The 23,890-nt window shown below is 40.7% G+C and overlaps 1 protein-coding gene across 2 annotated transcripts in view; it reads right to left on the minus strand.

Moving 5' to 3' along the window:
* Nucleotides 1–23,890, minus strand: part of DLG2 (discs large MAGUK scaffold protein 2) — a 581,213-nt gene that overhangs the window by 11,359 nt on the left and 545,964 nt on the right. The window contains exons 16-21 of one of the 2 annotated variants that reach the window (XM_026651699.2): nt 19,807–19,906; nt 13,757–13,798; nt 6,299–6,349; nt 5,584–5,685; nt 4,394–4,566; nt 1,819–1,928 (exon numbers count right to left, since the gene is read on the minus strand). In XM_026651699.2, coding sequence (XP_026507484.1) covers nt 1,819–1,928; nt 4,394–4,566; nt 5,584–5,685; nt 6,299–6,349; nt 13,757–13,798; nt 19,807–19,906 — 578 coding nt within the window. The remainder of the gene's footprint in view (nt 1–1,818; nt 1,929–4,393; nt 4,567–5,583; nt 5,686–6,298; nt 6,350–13,756; nt 13,799–19,806; nt 19,907–23,890) is intronic. The other variant, XM_026651698.2, reaches the window with a different exon arrangement.

A 23,890-nucleotide genomic window follows, 5' to 3' on the forward strand; every position in this document is an offset into this window, starting at 1 on the left:
TCTATGCACAGTTTATTGTACTGGTATAACTACCGGTATTTTGGCTATGGATGTAATTTTTTACTGAAATCATTATACCTGTACAATTAATAATGTGGACACAGTAATATTGGTATGAAGGTGCCTTATTATGCCCCTTCCTGTACTGGTATATGGCACTTTTATACCTGTATAGCTGCATCTGCACTAAGGGTGTGTGTGTACTGACGTAACTATGCTGGAGTAGTTAAAGTGGTACAACTTGTGTGTGCAGACAAGCCTTAGCTGTATTACTTGTCATTAGAAACCTTAGATTACTAAGGCCATGTCTACATGGCGACACTCAGGAAAGTTAATGTAAATCAACTAAAGTTAAAGCATGTTAAACCCCCCACATGGCTGCTCTAATCATCTTCCTTGGAGGACTAGGCCCACTTTACTCCAGAGTGAGAACAGCTGCTTGGAAGATTTAGCCCTGCATTTTAACTCCTGCACATTGATTTCACACCTTTAGTTGATTTGCCTTAACTTTCCTGTCCCCTTGTAAAAAAGCCCTGAGACCTAGTCATTTCACTACAGTACAGTTCAGTGACGTGGGTAACTTAGGGTGACCAGACAGCAAATGTGAAAAATCGGGACGGGGTTGGGGGGTAATAGGAGCCTATATAAGAAAAAGACCCAAAAATTGGGACTGTCCCTATAAAATTGGGACATCTGGTCACCCTAGAGTAACTTTCCTGGGTAAACAGTTCAGTGTTGTGCCATTATCCTCTTGACATTGGCCTCAGAAAGAATTCTATTAACTATGTTGAGAGGTTTTTATTCATATTGAAAACTAACTGTTAGTGATGGTTCCTTAGGAAGACACATATTAAAGAGATGACTTCCCTCGTGTTGGCTGCACGGGAAAGCATGGAATCTGTACATGTTCAAATAATTTGGAGTGTCTGAATTCTATATATTTCCTATTCTTTTTAGGAATTTTTTAGTCTTATTCTGTTTGCATAACATACTCATATAAACCATGCTTCAAGGACCCTAGTTGTTGTTCTTACAAAAGCTTGACATTCTAGTTAAAAGCTCCTTCTGCAGAGAATTTCTGAAATACGACATTCAAAGATCTATAAAAGCCTCTTATTCCAGAAGCAAAAAATAATGGATTTCACATTGTTTGTCCCTGTAGTACTGTCTGCACTGATGAGATTTGGCTGAAAGCTTTTTTTACTCTAATGAAAGTAAAAAATAGCCTCCCTATATTTTTGATACATATCCTTAAAGAAACTGCCCCAAACTTAGTTGTTGCTTGTTTAATAATAGGATATCAATCATAACGCTTTGCAGGTATATAGTGCTCTGCCTCCATTGAGCTCTTCTTACGCTGGGTAGGTATTCTTATACCAAACAAATCAAACCTTTACATTATCTCCACCTCTGCTTTTCTAATTGTGTTGAATCTTGTATGTGCCTTTTCTGTAGACTGTATGCTCATCAGACAAGGGACCATCTTTATTTTTGTGTATTGTACAGCACCAGATGCAGTGTCAGTGCTAAATAAATAATGAAAACATTTTACAGATGCGGAAAACCCAGAGCATTTAAGTCACCTCCCAAAAAATCAAACGGTGAGTGGACACAGGCTATAGGTTGTCTGACTTCCATTCTCAAACATCTAGGTAATGCTGACTGGTTATTTATTGTGTAAATGAAAATAAGTTCTTTAGTATTCCAGATTTGTTTGGTTTTCCTGACTCTGGAGAACAGGCAAAATGCTAACATGAGACCTTTGCTGTGCCTTCTGAGACAGGAGTCCAAAACTAGCCTAGAAGATTATATACTTACATTAGTGGCTCCAATGATTTAGGTTTAATGAAGATAGCAATGGGATAGAGTTGTGCAGCTTGTAACCGTTTAATAGCATTTCCTGATACATCAAGTATACAGTGCTTGCCCTGTTGGAAACAGATGAGGCTGTGTTTATTTCTGCAGCGTTTATTGCAAATCAACCAAAAGAAAGGAAGGAATCCTAAAATGCAGTGTTCCAGAAAACAAACATTACTAACTCACCAAGAGAAGGCTAGGCTCCAGGGCACTTACTCGGCTGTTTACTTCCACAATATTTCTTTTGCTTTGATGCCAGTAAAAGAAATAAATTGAAGATGTGGAAAACAACATTATCAGTTTTGGAGGATCAACTAGGATGAACTTAAAGATGGGAGGGGAGGATTTTATGTGGACATCAGCAAATCTTGTTCCTAAGAATAACAGCATGCCCTTGTACTTGAGGTACAGAGCAGGAAGTCAGGAGATCTGGGGGTGGGGGTCAGTTCCTGGCTCTGACACAGACTTCCTGTGTGACCTTGAGCAAGTCACTTAACCTCTTTGTGCCTCATTTTACATATCTGTAAAATGGGGCTAATAATACTTACCTACCTCTCAGGGGTGTCTGTAAGGCTACAATTATTAATGTTCATGACGCATTTTGTGTTATGTATTGTTGTAATACTCAGCATTTATAAAACACTTTTCATCTTCAACTGCTTTACAAAGATTAACTATTTAAATAATCTGGATACTACCCTATGAGGTAGGTGTGCATTATTCTCATTTTACAGGTAGAGAAACTGAGACACAGAGGTGAAATGACTTGGCCAGGGCCACAGAGGGAGCCTGTCTCAGAGATGGGATTAGAACTCAAGAGTCCAAGGCACCTAATCCTGTGCTTAAATCACATCCTTTCTCCAAGGTCAGAAAAATATCGTGGAGATGTATGCTGACTGAAAGGTAGGAAGGGTGTTTTGCTATTCGTATTGCTGTGATGTTATGTTCTTGGATGCGGGGTACCGCATCTGGAATAGAAAGAACTCCAGACATGCTGACTGGTTTGAATGCTGCCCAAAGGCAATGCTCTTGGGATTGCAGACGAGTGCAGAGAAATTCCACACCTCCAGGTGTTGTGGGTTACTTAGCATACTTTGGCCATGGTGGGCATTCAAATAGTACTCAGGGGCACTTAGCCTGAATTTAATTATATTCTGGTTGCATCTAGAAGTTAAAGTGAAAGGGATGACATGAAATTAAACTTTGCAGAGAAGAATGTCACTTTTGGTCAAGAGCACTGGTGCCTGCATACCCTTCACTACATACTGACAATGGTCTAGTGTATCTTTAGGAGAACAAAGACCGTCCCTTTCCATCTCAGCTTAACTCTAAGTTCAGTGAGAAGAAACTTTGCACCTTTAAAACAAAAGGAGAGAGTGTCCTGATGGTATCTAATAGTTTGGCCTTTGAAGAGATAGGATGGGGCTAGCTGGTCTTCTCCCAAAGAAGAGAAAAGGGAGGAAGTTTTAAATAAATAACATTTATTTACCATTATCCCTTCCATGAAGTAACTCATGTACTACTGGACCCCGGACAAGAGAGAAATGTGCTCCCTGCTCTTAACTTCTACCTAACTCTCAGTATTACCACACTGGGGGCAAATCTGCTCATGGTCACACACTGGTGTAAATCCAGAGTAATTATATTGACTACCATGGACTTACATCAGTGTAAAAGTCAGAGCAGAATCTAGACCAATCAGAGTCTTGCAATTGTCTTCAATGGGCCCAAGTTTACGTTTATAATCCCCAGTCAATCTTTTCATTACGTTTCTAGCTTTCATTTCTCTTCCTCATTAAGTTTCCCCCTCATTCTGTCAAACCCAAGCCTAGCTGGACTGGCCCCCTTCATGGCTAGGTTCTTTATTTTCAGAGCGATTCTAATATCTGTAAAGCTGTAAGAAAATCGTGGATTTTATTGCCCTAAGAGCAACTTGTAGCAGACACTGCAACTTTTTGCTGCAAATTTCAGCCTTTGGATGTTGCTGCTGGGGGCAGGGACCGTCTCTCTGCAGCTGCGCATGCCTCTGCTCCCCACTGAGATGGGGAACAGCCTGGCTTACAATGGCAGCCCTGTGTTGCGAGCCTGCGCACCAGGTCACAATGTCACTGACTCAGATTTGACCCAGCTGCCCCTCTACTGAAATGAGGCCCAGCAGCCTGGCCCAGTCGGGGGTTGCAATGCAGGGGGAGGAAGAGCCTGTGCTGCTCCCGACACTGGGGTGGGGGTGCCCGGTCCAGGCACTTCTGCCTGCTCCTGGCTGCAATGGCAACTCTCTCCTGGGAAATTCGGGGGCTTGGGCGGGGGGCTGTGTGTGTGGCGGAGTTGCAGTTTTGGTGTGACCACAACTTTAGCAAACCCATGGCTGCAACTTTTAAACAAATAAAAAAAAATCACAACTTGTTTGCAGCCTTAAATATCCATAAGTTTGAGGACACTATTTTGAGGCTATTTTGCATATTTACAGCTGTCTGAAAGGCTGCGGTGGTACAAAACAGGCTGTGTTGCAAGTGCAGTACAAATGGATATAACCTACCCGTTCTGCTACGAATCTCACAGACTGCACACTAGTCCCATATAAATTATCATTGTACTGCCCAGCTTCTATAAATTTGTGCTCCTGGATATCCTTTTCCATCTGTTCCCTCGAAGTGACAAAATGATAATCTCTCCCATCCACTTCATAGTCACGCTTAGGTCTTGTGGTATCTGCACAGACCAACAAAAGATGGGAAAATGAGGATGTACATAGGCACTTTTCTCACAAAAAATATACGACTGAACAGAGACCACTCCTGGGCAAATTCAGATCTGGTGTAAGCGGGTGCAGCTCATAAGTGCCTCCAGCATTTCAACAAAGGGCGCCCATAAAAATGTCCCCCTTATCCCATGATAAGTCCTAGGGGAGAGGGAGGTCTGAGAGAGAAAGGCTGAATGACTGAGAAATGCATCCAATATGCTTTCTAATTGGTGGGGAGCTTAGGACCCAGAGCTCCCTGGGCTCCCATGCTCTCTGGGAGCCCACCTGAGCTGGCTCCCAGAGCTTCCAGGTCCTTGGCATCTCACTTGGCGGAGGGGGGGGGGAGTCCAGGCTTCCAGGCTTCCACCAGGCACAAAGCCAGGAATCCCAGACTCCATGGGTGGCCTGCTCCCCAGCTGGCTGACTTCCTGGGCCGCCCTAGTGGGTGGGCAGGCAGGCAAAGTGCTTGGCTCCCCATCTCCCTGGATTACCAAGGAGCTAGCAGCTGGTTCCCTGTCTGGCTTGCTTGCCGGTTGGGTGGGCTACCTGGCTCCATATCTTCCTGGCTGGCTTCCTGGGCTGCTCTTGGGCAGGCTGTTCAGCCTGGCTCCCTGATGGGTGAGGTGGCTGGAAATTTCAATGTGGGGTCTTCCAAAATGGATTGTTACAAACATTTGTGTTCTGTGGGAAATTTTGCATTTCTGACTTTTCATTTCCCCATTTGGAACAAATTTTTTTTTTTTTTTTTAGAAATGTGAAGTTTCCCATGGGACAGAAATTCCATTTCCTGCACATCTTCTACAAAACAGTGCATCTCAGCTGGATCTTGGCTAGGAGTTTTACATCTCAATTACAGATTTTAAAAATTTCTTTTGAGAAATACGATTACATAAAATAAATATTGACGCTGCTTTTTGCATTGTAGGCATGACATCAAAGAACATAACTGCTACAGAATTTGGGAGTAGGTAGAAAAGAGTACTTACGTGGTACACATGATCCAAACTTATCAGGGAATTCAGATATCAAATCATCATTGAGCCGATCTTTTATAGGACCCAAAATAATAACGGGTCTGGTGTAATTAACTGAACAACAGAAAGGAAAGTGATATTCAGATGAAGACTATAACTTTTTTTTATTCTGACAGTAATATCAGATATGTACACTAGCTAACCAAAACTGATTTATAGCTCATAAGTGTGGATTGAAGTTTTAGAAGATTTTAGATGCTCATTTACAGTAATAAATCTATTTTTGTTGCACATGAGTGAGGCGCTATTTTGTATATAAGGTACTATTCCAGAGCTCTCAGATGGAGCAGACCTTTGCAGGGTCTAGGTGTGTGCTCCAGCCCCTCCTGCCTTCTGACTCAGCCCCTCCCCTCTCCTTTGTCTTTCCCTCTAGCTCATCCCTTCCCAAAACATCTCACCAAAAATATCTAAGAAAGACAAACCAATAAATAAATAAAAATCCAAGCACTAACATGACATCTGCTGCCATTGTGCTGTTCACTGTTTCTTGTATCCCTTTCCTTACACTCTGTCTGGCTTGTTTATTTAGACGTGTAGGCTCTTTGGGGCAAGGATGGTCTCTTATTCTGTGTTTGAACAGAGCCTGGCCCCACAGGGCCCAGTTCTCAGCTGGCCCCTTGGCATGATAAATAATAACGGTAATAATAGAACAGCAGGTGAAACTTACTTTCCTGTCTCGTGACAGGTTCATAGGATAGGATGCAGTCTTCCTGTCCCCCTGATAAGAGAAGAAAGAAAATAAATGAAAGCTGACAAGCAGCACGTCACATATTAAAGATTTATGAAGTGCTCCATACAGAAGTCAGCTAAGGGTCAGTATTCCTCTCCTGCATTGCTGTAACCTGAACCATTCCAAAGTCCCTCGCAATTTCACGGCAGCTTTTCCCCACATTTGCTTAACTAGTCAATGCTGAAGTTGTGCTTTTTCAATATACAACTGGGTTGTAGCTGTGGCAATGAAGCTTCTTTTATAGATTCATTAGCAATGGCTGTTCATGGGACTAGGGCAGGAATTCAACAGATAATTTGTTGCATGGCAGCTTCTTACGAGGCCTCCTTAAATGCCACTGGAAGAATTCTCCCCTCTGTTATGGTCCTTTTATGCTGCTGCAGGGTATGCTCCAGGTTTTGCTAATTTACTCCAGAGCCACATCAGCCCCACAGTAGCCCACAATAGGAGAGCACAAAGCTGGCTGATAGCCATCTGAGCCCCCCTCCCTCTGGGCTGAGAGTTTTATGTTGCACCTCACAGAGAAGCAGCACAAAAATCTCACCCCACGTGTTGATATATTTGGGGCACTACAACTAGATTTGGTCACACAAACCAAGCTGTGGCTGGTTAGGCTAACGTGGTGTCATCACTAGGGACAGTTCGCATTTTGGCACAATCACTCCTGATTACGCATAAACCCCATACATTCAGGGCCAGATTATACTTGGCCCTGTATCTATCTATCTGAGGTATTTCTAGGACCTCCCCTATTACCATAGCATCTGAGCACCTCGCCATCCTCAACGTACTCATTCACACACCTTCCTGTGAGTAGGGAAGTGTGATAATCTCCACTTAACAGCTGGGGAATAGAAGCACAGAATGGCCAAGTGACTTGACCAAGGTCACACAAGAAGTCTGTGGCAGCGCAGGGAAAAGAGGCTGGGACTCAGACTACGCAGGCTAGCACCCTAACCCCTGGACCCTTCCTCTCGAGAGGGGACAGAAAATCCTTGAATCTCTAAGTGCCCGGCACAATCCCAACTTTTCCACTCCATGGCCCCCAGTCCAGTAAAGCAGTGAAACACATGCTTAAATTTGGGGCAAACTTCATTTTAGTCCCAAAGTTAACACTACTCTACATAAATGTAGTGCTCCCCTCACTTTTATGGTGGAAAATTGTGTAAATCGGAAATGCGAAATTGAGGTTATAGAGAGAGGTAGTTACACTAGCTGAAGGAATCCCATGACTGCATCAATTTCCTGCAGTCCCCCTCTCATTTTGTGTCTTTGTCATACATTAGATCTACGTTTGGGCCTTGGCAGGCTGAGAGGTATAGTTTGAGCTGCGGGCAGTTTAAATGATGATTTTTCAATTGGTTTATTGCCTAGCTATGACACAGCCTCCACTTCCCTGCTCTAACAGGGATTTAGTTTCATAAAACAATTCAGAGACCAATTTAGAAATGGGCTAATAGTGGATTTGAAAAGAACTATTGATTTCACCAAACAGGCCTTCATTTCATCTGCCTGCACTCAAGGGGGCTTCCATGTTGCATCAACAAATACAGGAAAGCCTGTGCCTGTGACCAGGAGAACTTTAGGAAAAAAACAAACCCATTTTGACACTTGGTTGTTTTAAAAATTGTTTTGAAGTCTCTGAGGTGTCTTTAGACCATAAGCTCCTCTACAGCCTAATGTGCCAAGCTCCTCTACAGCCTAATGTTCATTTTGGGTATAGAATTATAACCAATGAAAATAAGCAGCTGCAGATTTTATTGTCCATTACACCCGGGGGCTAGTAGTCATGTGTCCACATCGTAAAACTGCTACTGTCATCCTTGGTGGTGGTATCAGCAGAGAATGGAGTGGGCTCTGGAGAAAAACAAGCCTCTCATCTCATAGTGACCCCTGATGCGACATTCTGGCCAAACTCAAGTTAAAATTCGTGTTGAATTCAGTGGAGCCAGGATTTCATCCAGTGACTCAGGAAGGTACTTGGGCATGTGAGCAGTCCCTTTGAGGTCAACAGGACTACCTAGGTGCCTTCAGCTTGGCGCCTTCCTGAACTGGGTCCAGAGATAGATCAGGGCTGAAGGCCACTGGGCATGTCAGTTGGGAAGCTGACCCCACTTTCCTTAGTATACTTGTTGTGTGGATAGTGGGTTTCAGTCAGCAGGCACATTACATGAGAATTAAATTCCTTAAAAGTTGGGTGGGGGCAAAATATCACATAAATCTTATAGGTGTTCAAGGGCGGATGTGCACTTGAATTGTAACCAGATGGTAGCTTGTGATAATGCCTAATCAATCAGTACTAAGGGACTCTGAATCCATCTTTAAAGTATTTAGCATAACAAAGAGCTATGGAATTAATCAATAATGGAAACACTATAAACTTGCAATGGCTTTCAGATGTGATATACTGAGTGAAATGCAGTAGGGCAGAGGGCTTTATTTAACATTTAACTAAGCCACATCACCCACATTAATGGCATGGCATCTTTTGCTGGCCCTATTCTTATGGAACAGTCTTACATAATTTAATAGAAAATGACAACCTTTCTGTAGGTTTTTAGAACCATCCCTTATACATTAAGACAGAATTATATCCTTGCTATAGAATTCTATAGGATGGTTTAAATAAAAAACAGTTGCAAGGATCTCATTCTCTGTTAAACAATTGTCACAGAATCCTATTCAATTTCTCAAGAACCCTATTGCTTCAATCACCTACATTCTATAGGAGTTTTCTACTAAGGTGTGCACTGGGGTGACTTTCATCCATTAAGAATAAAAAATAAGTGAAGAATAACTCGGAGGGAGAGTGTGATAACTCACAGGTTCTAGACCTGGATGTTGCAACCCCCAGGAGGTCACAAATAGATTTCAGGGAGTTGCCACCACCCGCCCTTTCTTTATGGGTAAATGGCAGGTGGGTCACCAAAACATTTTTCTGTTATAACTTGGGGTCACAGAATGTAAAAGGTGAGAACCACAACCACTGTTTTAATGGACTGTGCATGGGAGAGCTATAAAGGGAATCCACTAACAAGAAGGCAGATTGTGTTAATTAAATAATAATTAAGTAGTATAAAGCAGACAATTACAAATATAATTTATCTTAACAAACAGTGAGTTTTAATGTTCATAAAAAGTGCTGGATTGACAGAGGTGGGGTCCCTCTACTTATCGTTTTATTACTACATCTGTAGAAAACACAGAGATGGGCCAAAACTGGAACCCATCATTTGTACCCTTTCTAATTTTTGAATCTGCCTCTGGAGATTTGGTTCCAAGAAAGATCCAAAAACAGAGAGGGTCAGTTATCCTGTCCTGCTCCATTTTAGTAACTATACAAATCACTTGAGTTTAACGATATCTCCGGAAACCCATTATAGCCTCAAAGAGTCCTGTGGCACCTTATAGACTAACAGATGTATTGGAGCGTAAGCTTTCATGGGTGAATACCCACTTCGCCAGATGCATGACGAAGATGCATGACCCACAAAAGCTTATGCTCCAATACATCTGTTAGTCTATAAGGTGCCACAAGACTCTTTGTTGCTTTTTACAGATCCAGACTAACACGGCAACACCTCTGATACTGGACACCATTATAGCTTCTTAATTCATAGTCTTGTTTTATTTATACCATCTGCTTCAGGTAGGCACTATCCGCCGTCAACAAAAAATCCCTTCCATGGTGTCTGTATTTACATAATAGTACAATGGTTGTACTCAGATTATGACATTTTTCTATTGCGGCAGTTACAAAAAAGTTGGGATTAGGAGTAAGAGTATGATCCATATACAGATATCCACAGCTATTTGAGAATTAATGTAAGATTTACAAGTAATCTGTGACTATTACACATGTGGTGCAGTTCATGGTGACATTTATAAACAAACTTCAATAGAAGGACAAAGCAACCTGTGCTGGGGATAACATTATAGTGGCCCTCTGTGTGGGTAGGCTTAACAATTGGGCTCACCTGATAACCAAACAGAACAAGGATACTTTAATAATGAGTCAACAGTGTGATGCTGTTGCAAAAAAAGCAAACATGATTCTGGGATGCATTAACAGGTGTGTTGTGAGCAAGACACGAGAAGTCATTCTTCCGCTCTACTCTGCACTGGTTAGGCCTCAACTGGAGTATTGTGTCCAGTTCTGGGCACCGCATTTCAAGAAAGATGTGGAGAAATTGGAAAGGGTCCAGAGAAGAGCAACAAGAATGATTAAAGGTCTTGAGAACATGACCTATGAAGGAAGGCTGAAAGAATTGGGTTTGTTTAGTTTGGAAAAGAGAAGACTGAGAGGGGACATGATAGCAGTTTTCAGGTATCTAAAAGGGTGCCATAAGGAGGAGGGAGAAAACATGTTCATCTTAGCCTCTAAGGATAGAACAAGAAGCAATGGGCTTAAACTGCAGCAAGGGAGGTTTAGGTTGGGCATTAGGCAAAAGTTCCTAACTGTTAGGGTGGTTAAACACTGGAATAAATTGCCTAGGGAGGTTGTGGAATCTCCATCTCTGGAGGTATTTAAAAGTAGGTTAGATAAATGTCAATCAAGGATGGTCTAGACATTATTTGGTCCTGCCATGAGGGCAGGGGACTGGACTTGATGACCTCTCGAGGTCCCTTCCCCAGTCCTAGAATCTATGAATCTTTTTCTACCTATAGAAGGCTCATAATGTTAATTATGGCCTTGGTTACATACAGAGGGTAAACTATGGTCCTTAATGATCTTCCTCATGTGCATGAATTCCCCCGCCCCCCCCTGCAAATTTTAGTCAAGTATTGCTTTCTTAGTTAATTAGTGAAATTATGCAATTAGGCTAAATAGATTTGGTAAAGCATGTGCAATTTCTGGTGGCTGCTGTAAAAACCTTTATTGAATTGTGTATAAAAGAGGTATTAAAATTCACAGCCATTTTAAAATCATCTTTTGGAAAACAAAAAGAGATTAATCTACATCTGCAATGAGCTCCTCCAAACTTGGTTTGAAAAAAATCGAAATGATTTGAGTCATAGGGCTCCTCAGACACATCTGAAACTTGGAAATTGTGTTTGATTAGATAATTCAAAAATTGCTTGATAGATACTAATCAGGGCCGGCTCTAGGCACCAGCGTTCCAAGCATGTGCTTGGGGCGGCACTTCTCAAGGGGCGGCATTCTGGCCTTTTGGGGACGGCTCTTTTCAAGGGGCAGCACTCCGGCTTTTTTTGTTGTTGTTGTTGCTTGGGGCGGCAAAAAACCTGGAGCTGGACCTGATACTAATTACAATAATAACTTGCTTCTAGACCAGGACTTTATATGCCATATTACTGCTCAGAAGTTGACTTCTATTTTATAAAGTGGACCCAATTCTAGTCTCAAATGTTAAATCAATGGGACTAGTAAGTAACTGAGGACAATTGGTCCTCACAGCTTTTTATTAGAGTTTCAGTTATGTTATATAAGCTTTTGCAAAAGAGTTAATAATATTCTCTCTATGGAACAAGGTAATTGCAAGGCTGGTCAAAAATTTTCTGTGTCATGCTGTTTTTTGACAGAAAATTGGGTTTTTGCTTAAATGAATTTTTGTGTGTGAAACGCTCCTGCTTTCCATGGAAAATTTCTCTTTTGTTGTCAGAAAAACCAAACACCCAAAAATGAAATTCTTTTGCTGAAAACTAAAATATTTCGGTATTCCAATTTTCCACAGAAACAAATATCATTTTTGACCACCTCTATTAATCACTCTAAAGGGTACCACCTGGACACCATTAAGAAGACTTCATTGCCAAACTTTCACACTTGCATAGATGATTTGGAATGGTTCTAAGTGTGACCAATAAAAGATTTTGAACACGAGCCATGAACAGTGTCTTTTCACTGATTATTCCTCATGAGAAGCAAAAGTAAAAAAAACGTAAAGCAGTAGCCAGAATCCTACTAGAAAATGCAGAACATCATGACTCAGATTGTGGGGATGATCTGTCCTGTTTGATGAGGAAAAATGTGAAAATCATGGGTATTTGCACCCATGCAAATCTTGGAAAATTTAGCCTTAACGAACTTGCCCAAGGCTATACAGAAAGTCTGGGCCAGAAGCAGGAAAAGAAGCTGGGCCTCTTGACTCCCAGCCTTGTGCTTTGAATACAAGAGCATCAATCCTTCCCCAACAGAGGACACAGCAAATATTAAACTGGATTTAAAGGAGATCTTCTGCAGTTTCAATGTGCCTACAATTTTCTTGTAGCTCTGGCAATTGCTTTTCCAGGGAATCATTTTCACTACAGCAGAATAAATCTAGTCTTCCATTTCTGAATGGTGTAAAAAATCTACTTTGCTGAAACAAAGCAGTGTTTATTAACAGTAACTGACTGCTACGCACTTTATCAAGACCAGTAACTATGTGGTTTGAAACCAATGGTAATCTTAATGTATACAGGTACTTAACGCATGACAAGTGCTCTGTGACTGGTGAACAACTGCATATGCTAAGCAAATGGCTTGATGCAATCAAATAAACAGAGAGAGATTTGGAGCGTAACCTAACTTTTGGGTTATCTTTTCTCATACAGACAATCGTGTCACATTTTAATTACTCATTTCGTACTTTTTTCACCACTTTTGGAAAAATGTTTTAACATTGCCTGAATATTTCAGTATCATTAATACATGTGGGGGAGTGAAGTGATGCAAACAATCCCCATTAATCCCGCAATCTGATTCACACAAATGGACTCCATGCCCAGGATTTCAATGGGACTTTGGCACAGTGTAGCAGTCCCTCTCCATGGCTCAAATTGCATGGTCATGGCCTCAATTGGAAAGGAATCTTTGAGATTCGGTGTATAGTTTCCAAAGGCCCTAAGGCCCATCCTACCTTTCTGAAGGTGCAATCTCCACTTAAGAAATTGGCACCCAGAAAATGATCTGCATCTTCAAATCAGAGAACTTGCACCTTGACTCCTTTATTTGCAACTCAGGTGCAGAAGTGCTAATGCAAATTGCAACTGCACAAGGGAGGCCGTGCTTTTGCGAATTTGGCTCTTGTGGAGTAGTTTTCCTTTTAAAAGAGTCATCAAGAAATGCCATGATAATGCTGAGCCATCCCTACTGAGACTTTACCCAATAGTACCCAAGAAATCTAAATTTTCGTAAACCTTCCCAAAGTCAGGTTTGGTTTCATTTCCCAGAAAGCGTTCAAATTAACAAAACTCATGCTCATTAGCTGTATAAGGGATACCATTTCTCTTTTACAGTTTCGTTCCCGAAATATGGTTAGAAATTTGCATTTCAAGCCATTTGCTCCAATAATAATCTTTTTTTTTGAAGTTAAAAAAGAGCAGCAAGGAGAGAAAAACAAAACAAAACAAGCAATGCAACGTAAAGAGCCCCAAACGAAAGCAATAACTTACTGTAGCTACTTTCGCTATCGCTGGCATTAGAGGAAACATGTTCTGCAAGAACAGTACAGCAAATTAAAGAATATAACCAAGCACCATGAAGCAGCTAGAACTTAAAAGATCTGCCACATTCATGCAAAGGTGAGCGTTCAGAGTGGAAGTAAAATCAGTGCAGCAGCTCCATCTGAAAATCTCAGATAACTCATACCATTAAAATGAAAGCTTTATCTCTTGGTATATCGAGAAGGGGGCTACACACCTGTGGCTAGTAATGTCTCCGGCAGTGGCACTTCTTCCCCTTGATGAATTGTATAAAGGGGCAGTGACATCCCAAACATCTGCATGCCAAAATACATGGCAGTCCATTCACACTTCCCTAGTCGTTTAGGCTAATTATGCAAAGACCTGGGTGTTTAGACAGATTATTCTTAATTATGAATAATGTGTATAATTAATGCATAGGAACTGTTCTCATTACAGTTAGAGCTCTTCTTCCACCCTTTGTGCCGGTCATTAGTCATTGTGCAAGGTATCTTAGGGTTTGCCAATCAATGGATTTACCATATGTTTTATTTTTATTTATGCAAAGCTCGCCATAAAGCAGTAATACCAGTTATGAAAATAACAGGGCTTGTCAGAACCTTTTTCAGACAGTACTGGCAGTTACCAAGATTAATGCCCTCAAGGTTTGGGTTGGGGGAGGGAGGATCGTTGTCAGAAGCAGCCTAGATGCAACCATAGGAGTTACCATCAGGGTGCTGACCTGCAGTCTAAGTACTCCAGTATCCTGTCTCCAATACTGGCTCCTTCAGAGAAAAGTGCAAGAAACCCCATAACAATACCTACTCCCCCTGGAGACCTCAACACTGTCTTCCAGAAATATCTTGATTGCCTGGACCAAGGGGAAGGAAACTGTGTCTGGAAGGGTTAGGAGTGGGACCAAAAGGGGTGGTTTATGACGGGGCAGTTGGCAGGGCTAATGTTTTTTCCTTTGTGCTTTTCGAATGAGGCCACCAACCAGGTAACTCTGGGCAGGTATCACTGGAACTCGATAAGGGCATGAAGAACTTTGCACAAGCTCATCATATGTGGAAGCTGGGGTTGTCTATGGACATCCAGGGCCTCTAAGGTCAGATGGGGTTAATCTTTTGGTCATGAGTTCAGACATTCAAACATGGCAGGAAAAATCCGTTGGTCAGAACATGGAAGATGGCAGCCAACTGGAACTGCCTCCCCACTTGCAGCTGGCCCACAGCCCTCCCAGATGCATCTAAAAAGGTCCTGGTCATAGTTTATGCTTTTTGTTCTGCTAATGCTCATTTACTAGGGTGGAGGGATAGGAGACAGAGATGAGTCCCCACCCCAAAATTGGTAAAAAGTTAATATAGACCCCTCTGGGGGACTCAATTTCATCCTCAATTCAGACAACACCATTAAGGGTGGTTTCCTCTTTCTAAAGGATGCCAGCTCCTAGCAGACGTAGAGGCACAATTGGCATAATGATCTGTAGTCACTAATTTTGGGTGGCTTCATTTTTGGTGTCCAGTTGAAGAGATGTATTGACTTAATTCAGCTGGTATGTTAGATGCAAAGTCCTATGTGTGTCTAAAGTTGGGCACCAAAAAACTGAGCCACCCAAAATGAGAGGCCACTTTTGAACATTTGGGCCATGATGCCTATACAGCTGCATGGTCTGCTCTGCCACTGGGGTTTATATTGTTAAGCTAATGGACACGTGGCTTTGGACCACTTTTTCCAAAAAGCATCATCATCTGCATATCTCCTTGGCAAAGTCTCCAGAGCACAAACAAATTACTGGTAAAGACTGCTAGGAGCTGTCAAATATTTCTGTATTTTGCATTGTTGATGGACAGGTCTGGGCAGCTGTTGGCTTTTACAGGAAAGAGCAAGATGCATATCAGACCAATCATAGTCTCATAATTAGATGTGATCGGATTTAAAAATCTAGTTCCAGGACAAACAGAATGTGCTTCAGCAACATAATGTCTTGTGCCAATATGCTCCTCAAATGAAAAGCAGGTGCTGATTGTAGCCCGCATCCACCACATCATAAACTAAGGCACAGATCATGCCTTGCTGCGGATAGAGCCACAAGGAGGTCAGAGGAAGAGTCTGCAGTCTGAGCTCCTACCCCATCATGTATGAGTGGGGTTGGGGTACTGAAAATCAGTGGGCAGGGGGCATGGCTGGCAAATGTCCAGGGGTCCTCAAACTGGGGCATCCATGCAGAGGTGAGGCATGGAAAGGCCTAGCTCCTCCGCAATACTCCTTGGGCTCCTATCTAAACTCACGCTGTCACTGCCTGCCCACTTGCAGCTGGCCCATACCCTCCCACTAAAGGGAGGCAACTCACAGAAGTTAATACTCCCTGGAGAGAGAGCAACAGTAGAAACAGCATTCATGGCCAAGGTTGTTTCCCCATGGGCTTGTCAAGCAACAATAGTTGCTTGACAAGTGCTCCACTTAGGAAGAAAAAATCAGTTTCACACATACAGAATGGGAAGAGACTATCTAGGAAGGAGTATGGCAGAAAGGGATCTAGGGGTTATAGTGGACCACAAGCTAAATATGAGACAACAGTGTGATGCTGTTGCAAAAAAAGCAAACATGATTCTGGGATGTATTAACAGGTGTGTTGTGAGCAAGACACGAGAAGTCATTCTTCCGCTCTACTCTGCTCTGGTTAGGCCTCAGCTGGAGTATTGTGTCCAGTTCTGGGCACCGCATTTCAAGAAAGATGTGGAGAAATTGGAAAGGGTCCAGAGAAGAGCAACAAGAATGATTAAAGGTCTTGAGAACATGACCTATGAAGGAAGGCTGAAAGAATTGGGTTTGTTTAGTTTGGAAAAGAGAAGACTGAGAGGGGACATGATAGCAGTTTTCAGGTATCTAAAAGGGTGTCATAAGGAGGAGGGAGAAAATTTGTTCACCTTAGCCTCTAAGGATAGAACAAGAAGCAATGGGCTTAAACTGCAGCAAGGGAGGTCTAGGTTGGACATTAGGCAAAAGTTCCTAACTGTCAGGGTGGTTAAACACTGGAATAAATTGCCTAGGGAGGTTGTGGAATCTCCATCTCTGGAGATATTTAAGAGTAGGTTAGATAAATGTCTATCAGGGATGGTCTAGACAGTATTTGGTCCTGCCATGCGGGCAGGGGACTGGACTCGATGACCTCTTGAGGTCCCTTCCAGTCCTAGAATCTATGAATCTATGAATACCATGGAGAGTACCCTGCCTCCCCCGCAGCGTATCATGCCCTCCTCCAAATACACACAGCTGTCCATTTGCAGAGTGGCGCTGCAGGAATGGAAGGAGGGGAAAGGGATGATAATTAAAAACAATCATGGAAAACATTGGTTTTAGGGTTTAGTAAAAGGTTCATTTTTACATTTGGAGCAAAATTTATCCTGATGATCTCTCTTTAAAACATATACTTACAGACTTGTAGTAGTAGTAGTAGTAGTAGTAGTAGTAGTAGTAGTAGTAGTTGTTGTTGTTGTTAACACATGTGGTATCAAATTGATGTTTTATACAGAATCATGAAGGCCTCTATTAACCAATAATCTATAGCCCATCGTAAGGCTGTGTGCCATTAAAAATAATGTGTTGGTTTAATAAATTTATTTATTATATAATATATTTATTTATATTTTATTTAATATACATGATACCTGTACTATCGGGCTGGGGCTGCAGGGATCTAGAATTGTGCGGATAGTTGAAAACTAGCTTCAGTATTAACAATGGAGACAGTCAGCAAATAATTTGCAAGCACAATAAAATGGTATATTAGGGAGACCTATATTTTTCTGGGAAGAGGTATTTAATAGGGCTTTATCTAATCAGTTGGACTTTGGTTCATTTTATGCAATGCAGAGAAGGCGCTACATGCATTGCTATCATGCTTTCCATAAGCTATTCAGTCATGGCAAAATCATAATTCTGCACATCATCCAGAAAACTAGCATTGTATAACTCTCCCTCTGCTCTTCAAGAGACAAAGTTTTCACCTTGACTTAACATGTCAATTAAAAAAACCCAGGCATTTAATCTTTTAAAATGTGTGCATGAACGTGCATTTTTGTAACCAAAATCACATACGGAACAGTAGGTGATGCATTGGTAACATTCACATACATTATGCCTCAATTAAGAAAAAGAATAAGCACTGAAGGAAGAAAACAGCCAAAACACGTGTAAGTAGTATTATTATGCTGGACTTATTCAGGGCTGGATACAGCATACTAATGTAGTTAAGTATATGGAATTCAGTTGCAAATAATTTATTTTATTCTATGCAATTTCTCTAGAAATAAATTACAGGAAACAAATTATTTTTGAAGAATCATCTGACAAAATGCTGCATACTCTAGAATATCAATTCCTGAGCTAGGATCACCGCATTCCAGAATAAGAAATTGCTCAAATGTAGTGACAAAAGATTGGTCACTAATGGTGACACAGCTCTAAAATTAGTTATGGAGAAATTAGTTATGCCTTTTCTCGCCTGCAAATAGTTTCTTCCATTAACAGCAATGTACTAATCTACACTCTGGCAAAGTAACAAAAACACTCCCATGCAAAAAGCTGAAAATGCAGAAGCGACATCATAAAATAATTTTCTATTGATCTTCTCGAGATGTTTAACTTTCCCTTCATATCAAGATGGATTGCGCATTCTAGGCAGCAGTACAAGTTCTAGGTATGCTACTGTCTACAGAACTGCCATGATGGGAACAAAAACATACTGTCAGAAACAAAAGGTGTTATTACATCAGAAGTAAAAGTGTCTGTTTGATACACTGTATGTTATTTAATATTGTCATGCAGAACAAAACAATTGAAACATTTTTGGTGCATTCACAGCTGGGTAACAAATAAAACTCTATCTTGTGCATGCTGGGAATGGAAGGTCCTCAGAGAAGGAACAAAAGCCAAAACAAAAACAGAACACCAAAAAAAAAAAAAAATTGAAGTGACCATTCCTGGGAACTTACTCAGAGTCTTTGTTCCATAACCGTCGTCACCTAATCCGGGGATGTCCTGCACGGAAGTCCCCAGAGAGAGCAATGAGAAAGGAAGAACAGCCGCAGAAGAGGAAGGAAGAAGTCAGTGGAGTTGAAATGGATACTACCATGACTGACCATGCAGATGGAGCAATCTGGATCCCTGCTTTCTCTTTTTGAAACAACTTTAAACCCATATTCCACAGTAATGTTCCCCAATGAAAAAGACAGTGACCATTATGTACTCTCTGCTGCTACAGCTAAAGAAAACCAAAACCAAAAAACCAAAGAATCCTTAGCGGATCAATTTGCAGGGAAAGAATATTAAGGGGGGGGGGGGATAAATTTCTTCTGGTATAACACCAGCATACACATTACATTATTCTGGATACTCAGAATATATAATATAGGCATGCAGTGAGTGACCAGATTCTATTCAGAGGATTATCATTGCTTTAACTTTACTTTTTAAAATGAGAAGAAAACTGATGAGAAATAGAAAAAGTCACTGAGTGTGGCTTTCAGTTCAGGATTAAAACACTCAACAAAGTGATCAATTGTAATCAAGAAGGAGATTAGAGCCATCTAGATTAAGTCCAAAAAGTAGTAGACATAAAAATGATACTGGAATGTTTGGGGTTTTTTTTAAACCAAAAATAAAATTAATGTAATAATTTAGGAGAAATTGATTTTACATCAGTTTGGGCCAGTTCTGAATTCGAACATTTTATCTAGGAAAGAACTGGATTTAAAACAACAAAAATAATCAGCAACATTTACGAAAAAGGGAAGAAATTTATACACTGAACTCTTCCAGCCAGAAGCCAAGGTCACTGCTTTATCTTACTCCGGAAAGGATGTTTCAAGGGAAGGGAGCACCAGCTGGATCCAGACTGCAATCATACATTGGTCACAGTAGTAATACCTCACCTGCCTGCCTTTGCTATTTGTATGCCTAGATGTGTGGGGTACTGGTGTCATGCGTGTCACCCATTTTTGTGCTGCATGTGACATCATCTCCAAGAGGTTACTTACGTTCTGGATCACTTGTTTCCTGCTCACTCTGCTCCTTGCTCTTGTAGAATGGGAATTTTCGTGAAAAGATGAAGTTCTTTTTACGCTTGTCATTGAATGACTGTGAAGGAGAAAAGGCATGGGGCAAAAACAGGGACGTCTAATTGTTGTCACACTCATGCTGACAAAACAACTAGTTTGTAAAAGTGGAGAGAACTGTAGTGACTCAAACCAGTCAAAACCAAGTGGTTGAAAAGAATCAGAAATGATTTCCAATAGGGATTGCAGTTTAAAGGACATAATGTCTTGAAGACTGATCAGTTTTATTACAGATGGGCTCAAGCCACAAACTTCAGATCCAGATTTTGAAACTCCAAAGCTTGGGGTTGTTCCAATAAAGGGTTTTGGTTCAGCCCATTATGATGATAGGATCTATTTACAACATTTGGATCCAAATATGGTCATGGATTCTGATTTCTCCCTCCCCTCCCATCCAAATTTCAGGGGTGCTTGGATCTGGGGTTTTGGTTCAGCCCTATCCAGGGCATGTCACCTGAGAAGTGCTGACACTCAAATTGAAGTCAATGGCAATTGTGAGTGACTCGGTGTATCTCAAGTCAGACCACTGAGCTTTAATCATAGTAAATTCTGCCCAGAATTAATTCACTGTCTAGAAAAGAGTAGGCTGTAAAGGAGAAATCGAAGAGATCCACGGATTCACTTCCAGTAGACATGCAAGTTCAACTCTGTGCCAATTAAAAATATATATTTATTTTTGGCAGCTGTTTCAAGTTCCATAATAAAAGTTTTATTTCCCCCCCTTAATTTTGAAATGTGTGAGGTACAATTCAAAGACTTGTTCAAGTAATCAAAGGGACAATACTTTCATTTTAGTTTGTACACCATAGTCATTCATTAGTCTTGGTGCGTATAGTTTCAGTTTTATATAATCTAGTCATCGAATTCTGCTGCTGTACAATATTTCTTAGCAAATTCAGCTGCATATCCTGCCATAACTCCGCATATGGCGAGTTAATACTTAAGTGAATGGGCATTTTGTGTGACAAAAGGTGTGATTTTTGTCGACAGCTTTATCACATTATATTAAATGGTAGCAGGATATAGGCATTAGGCATTCAGAGCCAATTTTTTCTCATCTCACTTAAGCAATTAATCCAATTTCTTTGGGACTGTTTGCATGCAAAAAGGAACCAGGATTTGGTCCTAAATATACAATGAAATAAGTTTAGTGGCTGATAATATAATTTGTTATGTTAACAGCATAGAAGGTGTTCTAGAATATGACAGATTTCTAAAAGTTGTGAAGTCAAAAATTTTAACACTTAAAAAAACCTATGAAAACAGGTATTTTACTTGTGTCACAAAAGTTTCATGCCACTTTTACATTTCAAGCATATTTAAACTTTAGTAACTGAAAACAAAAGAAAAAAATACACATGTAGAATAAATGATCCATGAATGTCTTTCAGAATGTGCAAACATTCAACTTGAAATTAACGTAGATGTCATGCATAAGTAATACAGACAGCATGCAAATTCAAAACAATGCAAACATGAAACAAAGCCAGGGACTAAAAATATGGACATGACATATTATAGTAATTGGTGGGTGAAAATGGGGTCGACATGCAAATTATATCACTTAAATGGCCTCCAGGGTAGAATGGAAATTAAAATGTGTTTTCTGTGGGATCACTTCTTTTATCTTTCCAAAGCAAGGAATGTAATACGTTAACATTTCCTGGGTTATGAAAATGTTGTTTGTCATGATTAATCCGAGTTTGACATAATAATATACAAGGATCACAATTTTAAAGAAAAAAATTATATACACAATAATACCTCAAAAACCGAAGTGGTCTAAAATTATAGTCATTTCATTACCAAATGCCTTTTCAGTTTGGAATTAAAGAGAAGGTTATCAAATTGGTACATAAATATGCTGTGGCTCATAGAAACATTAAGACGAAGCACCATTCTAGTTCACATTTATAAATGATATCCTCTCTATGAAAATTATTCCCCTCAAGCAATCTATAGTGAAAACTGCAACAAGTACATTTCAACCAGAAAAGTGTTGTTATTTTTTACTTCTTATGCACTATAATATGGGACAGCTAAAAGATCATTCTTAGCATAGTAAATTATTAGAAAAGACTGCTTTTTCATAGAGAAAGAAAGTATGGGGTTCACAAATTTCCTGGCTTAAAATTCCTAGTATGATATTAATTAGGCACAAACCTTGCTTTCTGGCTCCAAGAAAAGAGACCAGTATAAGAAACGTACTATCCTGCTATCCACTCTCCCTTAACCAAATGCCCATTGTGTGTCCAGTTGCACAGTATCGGATTTAATACCTTCCATGTTGTGACAGATATTCAAATAACTGTACCAGGATAATACTATATTTTTTTTGGCCTTAAAGAATTTCCCTATTTTTTTGTGTCAATAACATTTCTATAATCAATGTGTTTTTCTCTATAAGGAGCAGTAAAACATGTTATTTACAAATTATCTTAACACATTCGTGTAAAGCTAAATAAAACATCTAATTTTTAACTTAGTAGTTGGTGATAAGCATTGCAAAATCCAGCCGGACATTACTATGACAGCTGTATATCAAGAGAGATCATCCTGTTTTAGAAAAACCCTTCCCACTACTCAACTAAATCACTCTTGAATTCAAGTGTCTTTGCTAATAAGTTTGATTCCGTATTCTCTGTGTAATGTATCTATACTGTATTGGAATGAGAGACACGGTCTTGATGGAGTCTAGCTTCTGTATCTTTTTCAGGCTAGTTTTGTAGATGGGAAAAGCTTTCTTTTAAAGACATGCCTGAAAAACCATTGTGGCTTCCTGGCACATTCAAAATGCTTTCTTCAGCTAGTTCATTCAACCAAGCTGATAGCTCCCACAGCACTGAAAAGTCACATTGGTATCAGGGAGTGGCTTTTAGAATTGGAACACATAAACAATGTCACCTTTTCCCACCATGTTATAACAATGGTTTGCCTTTACCTGACAATCTGACACTGCTTTGCAAACATTAAATCTCAGGAAATCCCTCAGAGATGGGAGCATTATTATACTCATTTTACAGGGTCCTGTGGCTAGAACAGTAGTCCAGGCTCTGGGAGACACAGATTCAATTTTCCACACCTCTGAGCAACATAGTCATACCGACATAATTTGCTAGCGCAGACCAAGCCTAAGATTGAATTTTGAGTTAGAACAGGCTCAGATCAAGGTAAATCTGCCTGTGAACCTAGAGATTTGGATATTGGGAACACAAGGAAGAAGTACAAACCAGATAAAAATACCCCTTGCTGCTCAGTTTCACCAGATGAGGGTAAATTTTGTTTAATACTTAGAAATGTATATTTTTGTTTCTATTTTTAACATTTATAAATATTTATCTTTTTAATTTTACCTGCCAGCAATCTGGTTCCATTTTGGTTTAGGTGGAGCCCATTCTTCCTGTATAGAATCCTCCTTTCCCCAAAGGTTCCCCAGCTCCTAATAAATCTAAACCCCTCCTCCCTGCACCACTGTCTCATCTACGCATTGAGACCCTGCAGTTCTGTTTGTCTAAGTGGGCCTGTGCATGGAACCGGAAGCATTTCAGAGAATGCCACCATGCAGGTTCTGGACTTCAATCTCTTACCTAGCAGCCTAAATTTGGCCCCCAGGACCTCTCTCCTACCTTTACCGATGTCTTTGGTACCTACCTGTACCACAACCCCTGGCTCCTCCCCAGCATTACACATAAGCCTGTCTAGATGTCTCAAGAGATAGCAGCCTTCAACTACCTGAAGGCAGGTTCCAAAGAGGATGGATCTAGACTGTTCTCAGTGGTACCAGATGACAGAACAAGGAGTAATGGTCTCAAGTTGCAGTGGGGAAGGTCTAGGTTGGATATAAGGAAAAAACTATTTCACTAGGAGGGTGATGAAGCACTGGAATGGGTAACCTAGGGAGGTGGTAGAATCTCCATCCTTAGAGGTTTTGAAGGCCCGGCTTGACAAAGCCTTGGCTGGGATGATTTAGTTAGGAATTGGTCTTGCTTTGAGCAGGGGGTAGGAC

This window comes from Terrapene carolina, unplaced genomic scaffold, assembly GCF_002925995.2.
Source record: "Terrapene carolina triunguis isolate 2854851 unplaced genomic scaffold, T_m_triunguis-2.0 Scaffold97, whole genome shotgun sequence".
Lineage (NCBI taxonomy): Eukaryota > Metazoa > Chordata > Testudines > Emydidae > Terrapene > Terrapene triunguis.